At 38.3% G+C, this 13,366-nt stretch overlaps 1 protein-coding gene across 1 annotated transcript in view; it reads right to left on the bottom strand.

Annotated features, from left to right (window-relative positions):
- Window positions 1–13,366, bottom strand: part of PITPNM3 (PITPNM family member 3) — a gene marked incomplete at its 5' end in the record, with an annotated part of 118,221 nt that overhangs the window by 31,417 nt on the left and 73,438 nt on the right. Inside the window, 2 exons of the mRNA XM_018561271.1 lie at window positions 7,458–7,630; window positions 11,069–11,256. Of these exons, the coding sequence (XP_018416773.1) occupies window positions 7,458–7,630; window positions 11,069–11,256 (361 nt within the window). The remainder of the gene's footprint in view (window positions 1–7,457; window positions 7,631–11,068; window positions 11,257–13,366) is intronic.

Raw genomic sequence — 13,366 nt, forward strand, 5'->3', positions numbered from 1 at the left:
CTACATCACTAGTGCCTTCCTGGGAAAACTTAACTGTGAAATGCAAACTATCATGCGGGGTAATGGCATTTTTCCCCCCTGGGATGATGAGCACAGTAACATATTCCAGGAGGCAGACCCAGAGTTTCAGGAAGTAAAGGAAGATGGATTCATCTGTCCTTAGTGAAAATGAAAGAAGAATGGGGAGGAATAGAAAACCCAGATATGCAAAGAATAAAAAGTCTGCAATTATCTATAAGTATCTGTTTGTAGATTGCCATTACTAAACATTTTAAAGGTGCCTTTGTTGGAATTTTTAAGATAAGGGTGAAGTTCTTATTTAAAGCGTAGCTAAACCCAAAAGCAAAAAACTTACAGGGTTATTCACAAAAGGGTGAAGCGTTTGGAGGAGGCAGGAGAAGTGAACAATCTAGGCCAAAATAGCTGATTTGGAAAAATTCTCCAATTCATCTCACTTTCCAGTTCAGTTATGTTGTCCTAGATTGTTCACTTCTCCAAACTCTTCACCCTTTTGTGAATAACCCTGTCAATATATTGCAGCTTACTGATTCTTAAATGAGGTGGCTGCATTTGTTTTTTATTTTTTTCAGGATTTGGTTTCTTTATTTTCATGCAGCTATCTGGCCGGTAAGTGTATTATTTTTCAACTTCCTCTAACAGACCAAACTGCCCAGCAAAAATGGCAGATATGGGGTTGTGATAAACTATTTAACACTGACAGAAAACAAATGCAGCCACCTAAGAATTGGCAAGCTAAAATATATATACATATATATTATTTTTTTCTTACACCATTCTGATATACAGCTGTCTACAGTATCTACATCCTATCATCTGTGTTATGCATGTTTCTAAGTAGATTGATTTCTTAAAAAAAATTACAGAATGTTTCTACAAATTGGACAAATTATATGGTAACCCTTCAAGCTGAAAAAAACTTGTTACCGCTAAAAAGAAAATTGCCAAGAGAATGCCTTCAAACCTTTTCTGCTGGTACTGTAATTTTAGGATGCATGCAAATATAACTGTTCCTCCAGATTTACTAATTGGAGGATAAAAAATCTAAATAAATGTTAAAGGAAAGCAATCTGACACATGTTCCAGCAGCTTACAATAACTCTGATAATAACAGTCGAAAACAGGCAGAGATAAATAGGAAACTCTCGAAGCTCAGAATGCTTCACAGAGCATTTGGAAAGTATTAGTGAAGTTAATCAATGAACCAGCTTGAAGCTGTTCAGATCTGCTCCGGTGCACATTTGCATCATAAATGCTGTGCAGTGGAGGAAAGCAATCAGCCTCAGGGCATATAAATGCACATTATTTATGCCAGCAAGGACTCCTGGTAGGAATGTCAAAGATTATAAATCCAGTCTTCTGAATTTTGTGGCCACACATGGGAGCTCAGTACACAGTTTTTGTAAATCTCAGTGTCAATCATTAAAAATTCTGTCATGAGTTTAACAATCCTCATTTGGGTCAAGTACCAAGTAAAGTACCTCTCTACGATTTGAAAATACTTACCAAGTTGTGCCAGTTTGGATCTATTGTTTTTCCTTTTAAATAGAGGTGCTTTACAGTGTATGCAAAACCACTACAGCCCTTACAACCAAATGTTCCCTCTACACAATCTAAGACATGGGCCAGTCTAAGTAGGAGTCAATTTATCTATCAATTTTTTTATGTGTGGGGGTCCAGGGTACCCATACAAACAAAGAGAACATACATACTCCATGGGGGAAAAAAACATCTCTACTGAGAAATTAACCAGCAACCCTAACACAGCCAGATGACCTTGGTGCCTCAGCAATTAAATGGCAACTATATACAGTAGCATATTAGATTTATTAGATTTTTTTAAACATTGAGAAAGGTAGTTTTGGATTGTCCCTGTGTGAAAATGAGCTCAGAACCCACTGCACTGTTAGCTGGACCTCTGCAAAGCAAATATAGGCCATAGCATAAGGCTGCTGGAATGGCACACAGTCAACTACAGATGTTGTTGTTTTGTCTTAGGTTGTAATTACCACTGCCTATGCACAGTTTGTACATTTTTATTGGTGGAATAGTTTATTGTGTTCTTACGCACTGTGTTCACCCACTCTTGGTCAGTGTATCTAGAGCTCTACTGCTAGCAGATTAGAGTGGCCATCTGCCTAATCTTTTATCAGTCTGCTATAGGTCTACTGTCCCTTGCAACCTCTCTACCCCAAGCCACAATGTGCCTTGTTTGGCTATAAGTAGCTATATGCAACAGGTAGGGGGGGTTGGCATATGACAGTTGGTGTAGGGGACAGGAAGTATAAATTCAGCCCCAATTGTAAGGACAGACTGCTATTACAGGGTATTTATCCTCAAAAACTATAAACAAATATGTATTTTATACTAAATTTCCAAACGTTCAATCCCACCCCTAATAACCATATCGATCAAATCAAAGTTTGTAAACTTACTTATCGAAGATGCCGATAGCATGTACTTTGTCAATGAAAAATCCCAAACTTCATTTTTATGATAAGTAACCTTTGTAAGGCAATTAATTTATCTCATGTTGTGCATAGCAGTTGCATTTAGTTCTTTTTTGTTTCCTTATGTCTGTACAAGCTCTTGGTGTACTCTTGGTAACCAAAAGGGAAGTGTTCACATTTTCTTATTAATATAACATTCCCTTCTTACAATAAATATTTGCAGAGAGATACTGGAAGGCCGACATTGCAAACCACATTTTGAAAATACGAAATCTCTGGCTGATATACTGATCCTTTGGTATTAATACTTTCTGTCACTGAGCTAAAGCAAGAAAATAAATCGGGAAACCTTGGAAGGTACAGAATCTTGATTTGATTTCTAAGCAGCCAGAACATTAGATATCTGTGGATGGATGTATACAGATTTTGCTTTTGGTTAAAGAGCTTTTTTGTAATACCGGTCCAATTTCTAGTTTGATCCAAAAAACACAATTTCTAGTTTGATCTAAAGAAACAAAACCATAGACCAACAACTATATGTTACTATAAAGGAAATATTGCAAATGATCTTGTGTAATAAAGGAAACCCAATATTTATTCAGTAAAATAAAAGGACTAAATCCAATTACAGCAGACAAAAATGCAATCAACTGCTTTCTATTTATTTAACTATCGCAGCACATCTCTGTAACAGATGACCCATGTACATGTATAGTGAGTTGTCCAACGGAAGAATACATTGCCTGCTTAATCCAGATTTTCAGTTGATCCTTTTATATTTTCAATTCCACTAAGCCTTGATTTTTAAGCAGCCTGAACATTAATTGCTGCAATGCTCATATTAAAAGAGCATTGTTTTATCCCCTTGGAAACTTCTAGGAATGATTAAACTTCACTGTTCAATCAATTAAAAATTGTAAAAGGGCAGCCCAGTGATATGTACATGCAATAGCTGTGTGCTTTCACTGAGAAAGATTCAAGACAAATTACCTTCTAGAGAAGAACAAAAAGATTGGTTTGTCTACTGTTTGCATAATAGTGGAAACAAAAATACAATAACCATATTCATTAGATTCCATGATTGTATAAATAACCGATATATGTAATAAAAGTTTAGGCCTTCCTCATTGTTTACTACATAGCCTGTACTACACAACTTTTTTGTTTGTGTGGCTTTATTGTTACCTACAAATGCTAAACTTCTGGCAGAAATATTAAACAACACAATCTGGTTATGCATTCATAGAATGTTTTTAGATAGGACTTTTTAGCTAGAAATAGAATAAATACTCAAATCTGTCCTGACGTGAGCGTTTTGCAATCTTCTCCACAACTGCAATTTAGAGGCAAGAACTGTTAGAACAGCTAGGATCCAAAAATTTCTCTATTGCTTTACATTGGAGCTATCCGTCAACAGTTTCACCAAATTTACAGGAGTACAGGAGTACAGCAGAGTGATAACCTCAGTGTGCTACTTCTCATTCATTGTGCAATCACAAGCTGAGGGCAGGTTGATGACCAAGTTCTATTGCTTAAAGTGACACTAAACTCAGGAGTTAAAGGATAATTAAAGGCTCTGGCGTTTTTGCATATATCTACTTCTAGTGAGCAGTAGATATATGCAAAAAGTGTAAAAAAAAAAAAAAAAAAACAGCTTTGAAAAGGGTTAATACTTATCTGTGTCTTCCCCGCACGTTCCGGTCCAAAAATGTGAAAAGTCTCGGGCAGCCGCAAAGCATCTTGGGCGCATTGCGCAGATCACATTTTCGGCCGGGACGCGAGGAGAGACACAAGGTAAGTCTACGGACACGTGCACCCGCATGCAGACACCATGGGACAGGAAGTGCCAGAAAGCTCAGAGGAGTCAGCACTGGATCGGAGACCCGCCGCAGCGCTGGAGGGACAGATGAAAAGGACAAGAAAGAAAAAGATCGGATTAAGAAACATAATTTAACCGCTTGAAGACCAGGTGTTTAGACCCCCTTCCTGGCCAGGCCATTTTTCAGTGTTCAGCGCTGCAGTACTTTGACTGACATTTATTCCGTCATGCAACGCTGTACTGAAATTAATTTTATACCATTTTTTGGGGATAGATAGAGCTTTCTTTTGGTGATATTTAATCACCACTGCAAGTTTTATTTCCCTGACTGCTCCATGTCGGCATACGAGTGGGTACAGGCTCCGCCCCCCCCCATCTGATAGGACTAATAGCTCATAAATTTGAGCCTCCCCCCAGCCAATGTGTTCCTTCTTTTTCCTCCTATTGGAGTCTGATAGGAGAGGTAGTTAAGGTAAGTGCTGACATTAACATTGGGGGAGGGAAAAACATTTTTGACTTTAATGTCACTTTAATTCTTAAAAATTAATTCATGTACCTTAACTAATAACAACAATGTAACTCATTTGTGTATCATTCAGGTGTAAATCCTCAAATCATCTCTGAATCTGTGCTGACAATGTTCTTCCTTCTGGAGGGTGGCTACTTTTGTTCCCCATGGTCCCTGGTTGTGTTTTAAAGTAGCCATCACTCCAAGCTCTATCCTGTGATGGACTACAATCTCACGTTTAGTTTACTAATTTCTACTGAGATTGTAGTACATCACAGCAGTGAGCTTGGAGTGGTGGCTACTTTACAACACACACAGGGACCATGGGGAACAAAAGTAGCCACACTCCAGAAGGAGGGACAGTGTCAGCACCAATTCAGAGATGATTTGAGGCTCTACAGCCGAGTGATGCACAAATAAAATACAGTATTGTTAATAGTTAAGGTACTTGGATGCATTTTTAAGATTTAACTCTTGATTTTAGTGTCACTTTAACTGCATTAGAGAAAAGTCACCAATTTAGTTATGCAGCCTGCAGCTGTGTCCAAATCATTAGACTAGCTAAACAGAATTACAAATCATCTGGTATTTAGAATCTATGTATTACAACTGATTATTTACCAGTTTGTTTAGAGTTCAGCTTTCACAACTTCTTTATTGGTTGCTGACTGTTGTATCATCACAAGAAGAAAAGAAGGAAAGAAAGCAGAAACAAGAAGAAAGATCTGATAAATTATATCAGATTCAAGAACTTCCTACAACAACCATTGATGGACAGTACACATGGATGTAGCTAATTACTTTTTCTAGTACATTACAACATGGTCTACTGTAGTTATCGCAGCAGACAGGATACGTATTCCTGACTTCCCCTCCCACTTCTATGGATTTCAATAGCTTCACTGAGTTTCCTAGATAAACATTGTAAATACTCATGGCAGATTTATTAAATAACCTTTGCTGCTAAGGCTGGTAATCTATAAAAAAAGGCAAGTACCATTTCTTTGGGTTGAAAGTATTGAAAATCCATAGAGCACATTACAAATAATTTGCACTCTATTTTTGTATTCTGAGAACACCAAGCACTTCCATTCTTTAATGGCAATGGGCTACCATTAGCAGCTTTATAGCTCAGAATTATTGACAAGTTGTTCATACAGTGAGGAGCACTCAAAGGATATATGGATAAGAGAAGATTTGATGTCTCTATCAATAATAATATAAGTAAACTGTGCTTCAGAGAGTGCAAAAAAAACAAGTTATCCTTTCTGTGATTAGTTCGCACTTTTATGTGTAGCTCCTAAATATAACTGTATAGAGATAAAGGCTTCATATCAGGCTTTAATAGAGAGACTGTGGGGAAATGTATCAAACCTGAGCAGAAAAAAACTGGAGCAGCTGTGCATGGCAACCAATCACCTTCTCTTCTCAGTCTGCTTAGTTAAGATTTCAAAATGAAAAAGAGAAGCTGATTGTTTGAAATGCACAGCTGCTCCAGATTTTGCCTGCTTCAGTTTTCATAACCCCCCTATGTGTTTAGGACTACAATGAAAATTGAAGCTAATACATTATAGATTGTTGTTCAGCTTATGTACAGATGGCAGTTTTCTATTTCTAAATGTTAAAGTAGAACTGAAGCCAAAACTTTTTTTTTTAGTTCTGGATAGAGTAAGGGGTGGTGGTGGTGGGGGAAGGAAGATAGGGGTTATAACCCCATCAGCTTTTGCCATCTGTGTGCTAGGAGGGAGATTTCCTTTCACTTGCTGTCTGATAGACACAACAGGACATAAGAGGAAATCCCTGGGGGTCAGTAGTGTCACCAGAACTAGTGGAAGATTTCCTGTCTATTCCTGTTCTGATCACCACACAAAATTTGGGATTTTCTTTCACTTTCAGTGATAAGGGTCACCAGGACAAATAGAGAGAGTAAATCTCCCTAAAGGGGACACAGGCATAGTCAGGTTGAAAAAAGATGCATGTCCATCGAGTTCAACCTATGACAATAAAAACCTAACAGGTGTTCTATTCCCTCTACACTCTATTCAAAAACTTTTGGCTTCAGTTGTACTTTCAACCTTTCTTCTGCCTCCCATCCTTTGCAGCATCCAGTCAGTATATAACAGTAATTGCTGATCACAATTACTCTATCCAAAACTAAAAAAAAAAATTGGCTTCAGTTCTACTTTACTGGATATGCATTGCATCATGGGCACTCTGCGGAATTTCCTGATGCTGTGTTTGCAGAGGGAGGTGAAAATTGTGCTAAGCTTTTGGCATGAATCTCCAAAAGTCTGTGATTTTCCATCTTCAGCTTCTTAGCCCGATCTAAATAAAATCCCACTTTGGACAAATTGATTCACTTATTGCTAACGGTTAAATGTGAATATTGAGCTGTTTATCTATCATCTGGATTTGCAATCATGAGTTATCTGTATTCTGGAAGTATTTTTCAACACATCTCAACAACAGTAATGAAATGAAATCAATTATGGCACTGCTATTCTTCAACAGGAATTCAAGATAAAAGGTAACTTTTTTAGGGCATTGCTTAGGAACAATTACGATTTCAAGATGTTACTTGTAACATAGCAAATCTTTACTTTTGGTGTTCAGGTCCAATTTAAATTCAGATTAAAAAATTAATTAGAACAATAAACCTTACCATCAATGCCAGGCAGCACTGTCCTTCTCATAGCCAATACCAGTCCCAATGGGGAACCAAACAGGAAGAAGTCTGACACCTCGAAGTCAAAACGTCCCATTATGACATCACAAAGGTTGGAGCTCCCAGTTCGTGGAAAGTCTATGTCATCCTTCAGAATACTTGAATGAATACTGCAGATGAAAGAGGATTAATATTATTATTATTATTATTATTTTATAGGAATTATATAGCGCCAACCGCTTGCACAATGCTTTACATTATAAGGAAGACATTACAATCACAATACAATTCAAGGCAAGATGGTAAGGAGGGCCCTGCACAAGTCAGAGTGAGAGATAGTCGGACAGGTTGGGGTAAAGAGTTCTATGGCATGGGAGAGACTCTAGGGAAGTCCTGGAGGCGAGCATGGGAGGAGTTGACGAGGGAGGTGGAAAGCAGAAGGTCTTTTGAAGAGCGGAGGGGACGGTTAGGGTGATACTTTGAGACCAGGTTTGAGATATAGCCAGGGGCAGAGTTGTGGATGGCTTTATAAGTGGTTGTTAATATTTTGAATTGTATCCTTTGGGCTATTGGAAGCCAGTGCAGGGATTGACAAAGGGGTGTTGCAGACACTGAGCGGTTGGTTAGGTGAATGAGTCTAGCAGCAGCATTCATGATAGACTGAAGGGGGGGATAGCCGTTGTAGGGTAGGCCAATGAGGAGGGAGTTGCAATAGTCAAAAGGAGGTATAACAAGTGAGTGGATGAGTAATTTTGAGGTTTCATTGGTGAGGAAGTGGCGTATTTTGGAGATGTTACGAAGGTAAAGGTGGCAGGATTTGGATTGTGATTGGATATGGGGAAGAAAGGTGAGGTCTGAGTTAAGGATGACACCTAGGAACTTGGCATGGGGGTAGGGTTGGATAGTTGTGTTAACAATCTCAAGGGAAAAGTTGGGGGAAGGTGCACGGGCAGGAGGAAATATCATAAACTCAGTTATTGAAAGTTTGGAGTTTTAAGAGGTGTTGCGACATCCAGGCAGATACGTCAGTTAGTAGATTAGTAACACGCAAGGACACTGAGGGGGTGAGTTGTGGAGTAGAAAGATAGATTTGAGTGTCATCAGCATAGAGGAAACACAAGAAGGTTCATATGAGGTCGTGTTATTGAAGGAAATGCTCATAATCAAGCTATGTCTGATACCATAATGAATATTGAATAAACATTTTGTTAAACTGAAATGAAATAATGTATGGAGAAATGTAGGATGCCTGAAACCTCAACAACTGTGTATCTTTACTCCAATTGTGAATTTGTCACATTTTAATTCACATTTTAATTCATATGCATTTTAATTTATTTTAGTCAGTTATATATGAAATGCACTTAAAGCATTTATGTACACTTGATGAGTTATTTTACTACTATGCTCTGGATAGCCTTAAATATGATCTCCTGCTCTTTGGCTCTATTAACAAAATACAAGCAAGTCAAAAGAGGGTCACAAACTCCTCTATATATCTAGATCATATGGAGTAGATTAGGGTTGCACAGATACCAAGTACAGTACAAGTACGAGCACATATACCAATACTTTTGAGCTCCAAGACTACACTAGAGAAAAATTCAAAAATTAGGAGGCAGCTGTCATTTGTAAGGAGCACACGGAGCTACTGGAATTTGTACATCTCTGTTTTAATGTACAATTTTGTTTTTATAAATATAAATAAAGGGATGCACAGATACCAGTTTTGCGAGTACGAGTACTGGTACTTGCCGAGTACTTACAAGTACTGATACATTTTTGTTTATGGTCATGTGACAGTTTTTCTAAAACAATACAGACTAATGATTTCAGGACAGTGGTGGAGTGCCAGAGCCAGGTCCCAGGTGCAACCACTGCAACCCTGGTAGTTCTCATGAAAATGCCAAGATTCTGCACTGGTACTCGAAAAGTATCTGTGCATCCCTAGAGTAGATACTACAGGCATTTCTTATTATAAAACAGCCTTGGTAACCAATGTGTTTTACACACAATAATGAAAATAATAAAATAGATCAATTCATACAGTTAAAACCTCCAATAAGATTGAGCCACTGATAAGTAGCAAACGCTGAAACTGTTTGAAATAAAGTTCAGTCAATTTACCCTAAATTCTGTTTTGTGAAAGGCAGCCAGACTCTAGGACGTATCTCTCAAGGTCACAGGGAGTATACTGCCTAAAGCCTTTTGTTTTATCATTTCCCCTTTCTGTCTGATTCCTGTGTCACCAATTACAATTAGAATTCCAAAGGTAGGCTTAACTTTGGTTGGTGGCTGCAAAAAAAGTTGTAGTACTGCCAGTTTTTTTTACATTACCATTTCTGAATGTGCAGGTTTTCTCTAATGATGTAATACTTGTCTAGCTCAGACAACAAATATAACAAATATAAGTATAAAAATAGGAATGTGTGCATTTAGTTTTCTGCGAAAGGAGGGGGGGGGGGGGTAGGATCATTTAGATCAGGGGAAGTGGGAAAAAGAATTAGTGCATTTTGTTTTAAAGTGTACTTATCCTTTAAGCCCAATTGGAAACATTCAAATAGCCCTGGTAGTCTGAACCTGACTATATAGAGGTGAATATTCTAGTGTTTTTTTAGAGAAGCAATGGAAAAAAATATTATTTGAGTATTTCCCACTGTGGGCAATGAGTGGCGCTTTATCATTTCCTCCCCAAAGCTCACTGTCTTTGTGTCTCATTCCAATCAACTGGCTGGCAATAACAAGACTGGGAGTCATAGCCACGCAAGACACACCAAGTTTGCTGGTGCAGAGCCTGAAAGAGAAAGTTTGCCAACTCTGCAACAGTACACCTGGATCCAATGACTAGAAGAATAGAGCAAATAGTACCCAGTAATCATTGGAATTCTTTGTTTATGGACCAAGAGTGGATGAATTAAAAGTGTGCAGTACACTTTCCCACTAACCAAAATGTGCAAACTGCCTGCCGTGGATATGTTGAGCATGCAACATGATCATGATGTGTGAAGGCTGTATGCTGCTCTTGGCAGTTCTGCTGTCTTAGGCTATTATGCCACCAAATTAGTTTTTGCTGTAGCAGAAGGCTTCATTCACACTGACTATTCTGGGTTTAGCTTTTCTAAACACAGAAATAGTTAGTTGGGAAGTATGGTATATACAATTTTTATGCTTCAAAGATACATTTTTCCTGGGTATAGATGTTCCTGCTTCAAAGTGGGTTTTGGCACATTTAGGTACATTGACAAACATTTACACAAGTTTACATGCGTTTCAGCTGTGCTCAGAAGTTTGATTCAGATCCTAAATGCACCAGGCTTCTTTTTTTCCTCAACACAGGTAAACTGCGGCTGAATGCATGTAAATGCAACAAGTGAAGAAATCATTAGATGCATATATGTGTTTAGAAAAACTATACCTACACTTGTTTTAAATTTATTTAGAAGCTTCCTGTTTTGGTGTGGGGTGTATTTTGGGTTCTTACCATTTTCTTTGGGTTTGTATTTTTTGTGTGCATTTTATAATTATTTGTTTACTGTAACTTTACGCCTTTTTTTTTTTCTTTCTCTTCTCTTGCATACAGGTGTAGCAGTATTATCATGGTATGTTACCTAGACAGGAAAGCATGGTGTTGCGTTATTGTATCACAGTCATAAGTGGATGAATCACTCTGTTTCCTTAGTAAAGGTGGCCTTGGTTCCCCATTGTCCAAAACTCCTGAGATGTCAATATTGCTTTTGCTGAGCCGCTTAGTTCCTCGCAGGTTAGCATTGCCTTCATCGGAGAGAATAGGATTATCCTGGTTGACAGGAATAAAAAAAAAAACTATGGTAAGCAGAGGACCTCTTGTAAGAGGAGGTATTCATTATTTTGACATTTAATATATACTGCTGATTATGCCAATATTGAGACTAATGGTACCCAAGCATGAGGGGAAATCTTCCAATGGGGACTCCAGTTCCAGTGACAACTAAGAGGGGAATTCCCTTCACTTGGTAGAGATTTCCTCCCACTTCTTGTTGCACCTCAGGGACAAGAAATGAAGGGAACTCTCCAACGGATGTATACAGAAAAAATAAAATGTTGAATTGTAATCCTTCTCTACAGTATCCAAAACTAAACTAAAACGTTTTAACCTTGTATACACTTTTTTTTAGCTTTAGCTGTTTTTTGACCTGCTCTGCGTGACCTTTGACAACCTATTCAATCAATTTAAGACACTTCAATTTAAGACACTACATGACAATAATTCAAAACTAACAATCAATAGCAATGTATGTGTTACCAGTCACTGACAGCTGTGTATATTTCAATGCAACAATTAGGGCCCATTCACACCTTTCTGTGGAAATTATGCAAATATATTCATTACATAATTTACATTTATCGCCATAGTGTTAGCTCATTCCTGCTTTAATATTTGACAGTTTGTGGGGGGTTTTTTTTTGTTTGCACACCATGAAATAGATAAAACAGATTGAAAAATTATATGTATATATTTGTACATCAGCTTTCCCAGGCTTATTACACAGCAAAATGTAAAAACAATGTTTCTAATCCAGCAATTAAGTTTTCAGTTACACACAAATGTGGATATGGAACCATTCTGTGAAATGAGGGATAACCTTGATAAATATTTTCTTTGTCATCAGCTTGGTGATATCAAGTTGTAAATTTGTTTCATTTAAGAGAATGTGTTAAATAGGAAAACAGTGTTAAGCAAAACAGCATGATGCCAGTTAATCACATGCGTCTTCAAGTTTTGAGAAAATGTGGTATCTTTTAAGAAGTGATAAACCACTAATGTTTTAAAGCAAATCTGCTGCTTCAATAAAAAATGCTGATATAAGATGTACCTGCAAAGATGGAAGTAAATACTCACCTCTTCCATTACTTGTGCTGCTGAATGCCACTCTAAGGCCCCATTCACACCTGCAAATGGGGCCAACCGCATGAATCTCATGAATTTCTCTGAGACTCCTGCAATCTGCTGCAGAAGGTGCTATAATACAATGACAGCTGCCACTGCCCACAGTTGCTCACATGTAAATACACATACCGCGTTTATCTGCAGACGATTGTACCTGGATGCAAACAGTCTGCCAAATACCAACTTAAAGTGACATTAAACCCCCCCTTTCCCCAATGCTGCTGTAAGCACTTACTTTATTTGATGCCTCCTGCTGCGATCATCTTGTTCCTTCCTTCCAGCGCTGGTGCCGGTCTCTGATCCACCGCAGACTCCTTGTGTCCCACGGTGTCTGTCCGACGTGCACACTCCCGGCTGAGTCCATTCGCTGTCATTGTGTCTTCTCCCCTCCCCTGTACGGCGCATGCACCAGCAGACTTCATCCTTCACAGCTAAAAAATAGTTTTTTTAAAGGAACAGTGATTTTTACATGATTTACAGGGTAAGAGTAAAAATGAAAAATTCCTTCAAATATCGTGCCTGGAGGGTCCCCATAACCTGCCTGTGAAGTGGCGGATCTGTAGGATGTATAGAACATGCTGCACTGCTGCAGCAAAAAGTGACATTTAAAAAGAAAAACAAATTACATTTCAATTGAAGGTAATTGGTATTCCTTTAATCTATTAAACAACTGCTTAAGGCAACAGCCTGTATGAAGAGGACACATTTTGGGACACTCAGAACAAGTTTAGTGATTTTTTTGGATAACTTATGGTGCCTCTTTTGCAGGCTTTGGATGAAAGTAACAAAAAGGTGCTTTAAAAATGGGCCTTTGGTGCCTGCTAGTGCCTTCACACCGTAACCCTCCAGAGGTATTCCAGAAGAGTGCAGGGTTGGACCCTGTGGTCAAATATTGAAATGGTATGCATCCGGTACACCGGTCAGTGCACCCAAATATTGGGCCTTTGGTGCCAGCTAGTGCCTTCACACCGTAACCCTC

Source organism: Nanorana parkeri, unplaced genomic scaffold (genome assembly GCF_000935625.1).
Source record: "Nanorana parkeri isolate BGI_ZX_2015 unplaced genomic scaffold, ASM93562v1 scaffold512, whole genome shotgun sequence".
NCBI classification, from domain to species: Eukaryota; Metazoa; Chordata; class Amphibia; order Anura; family Dicroglossidae; genus Nanorana; species Nanorana parkeri.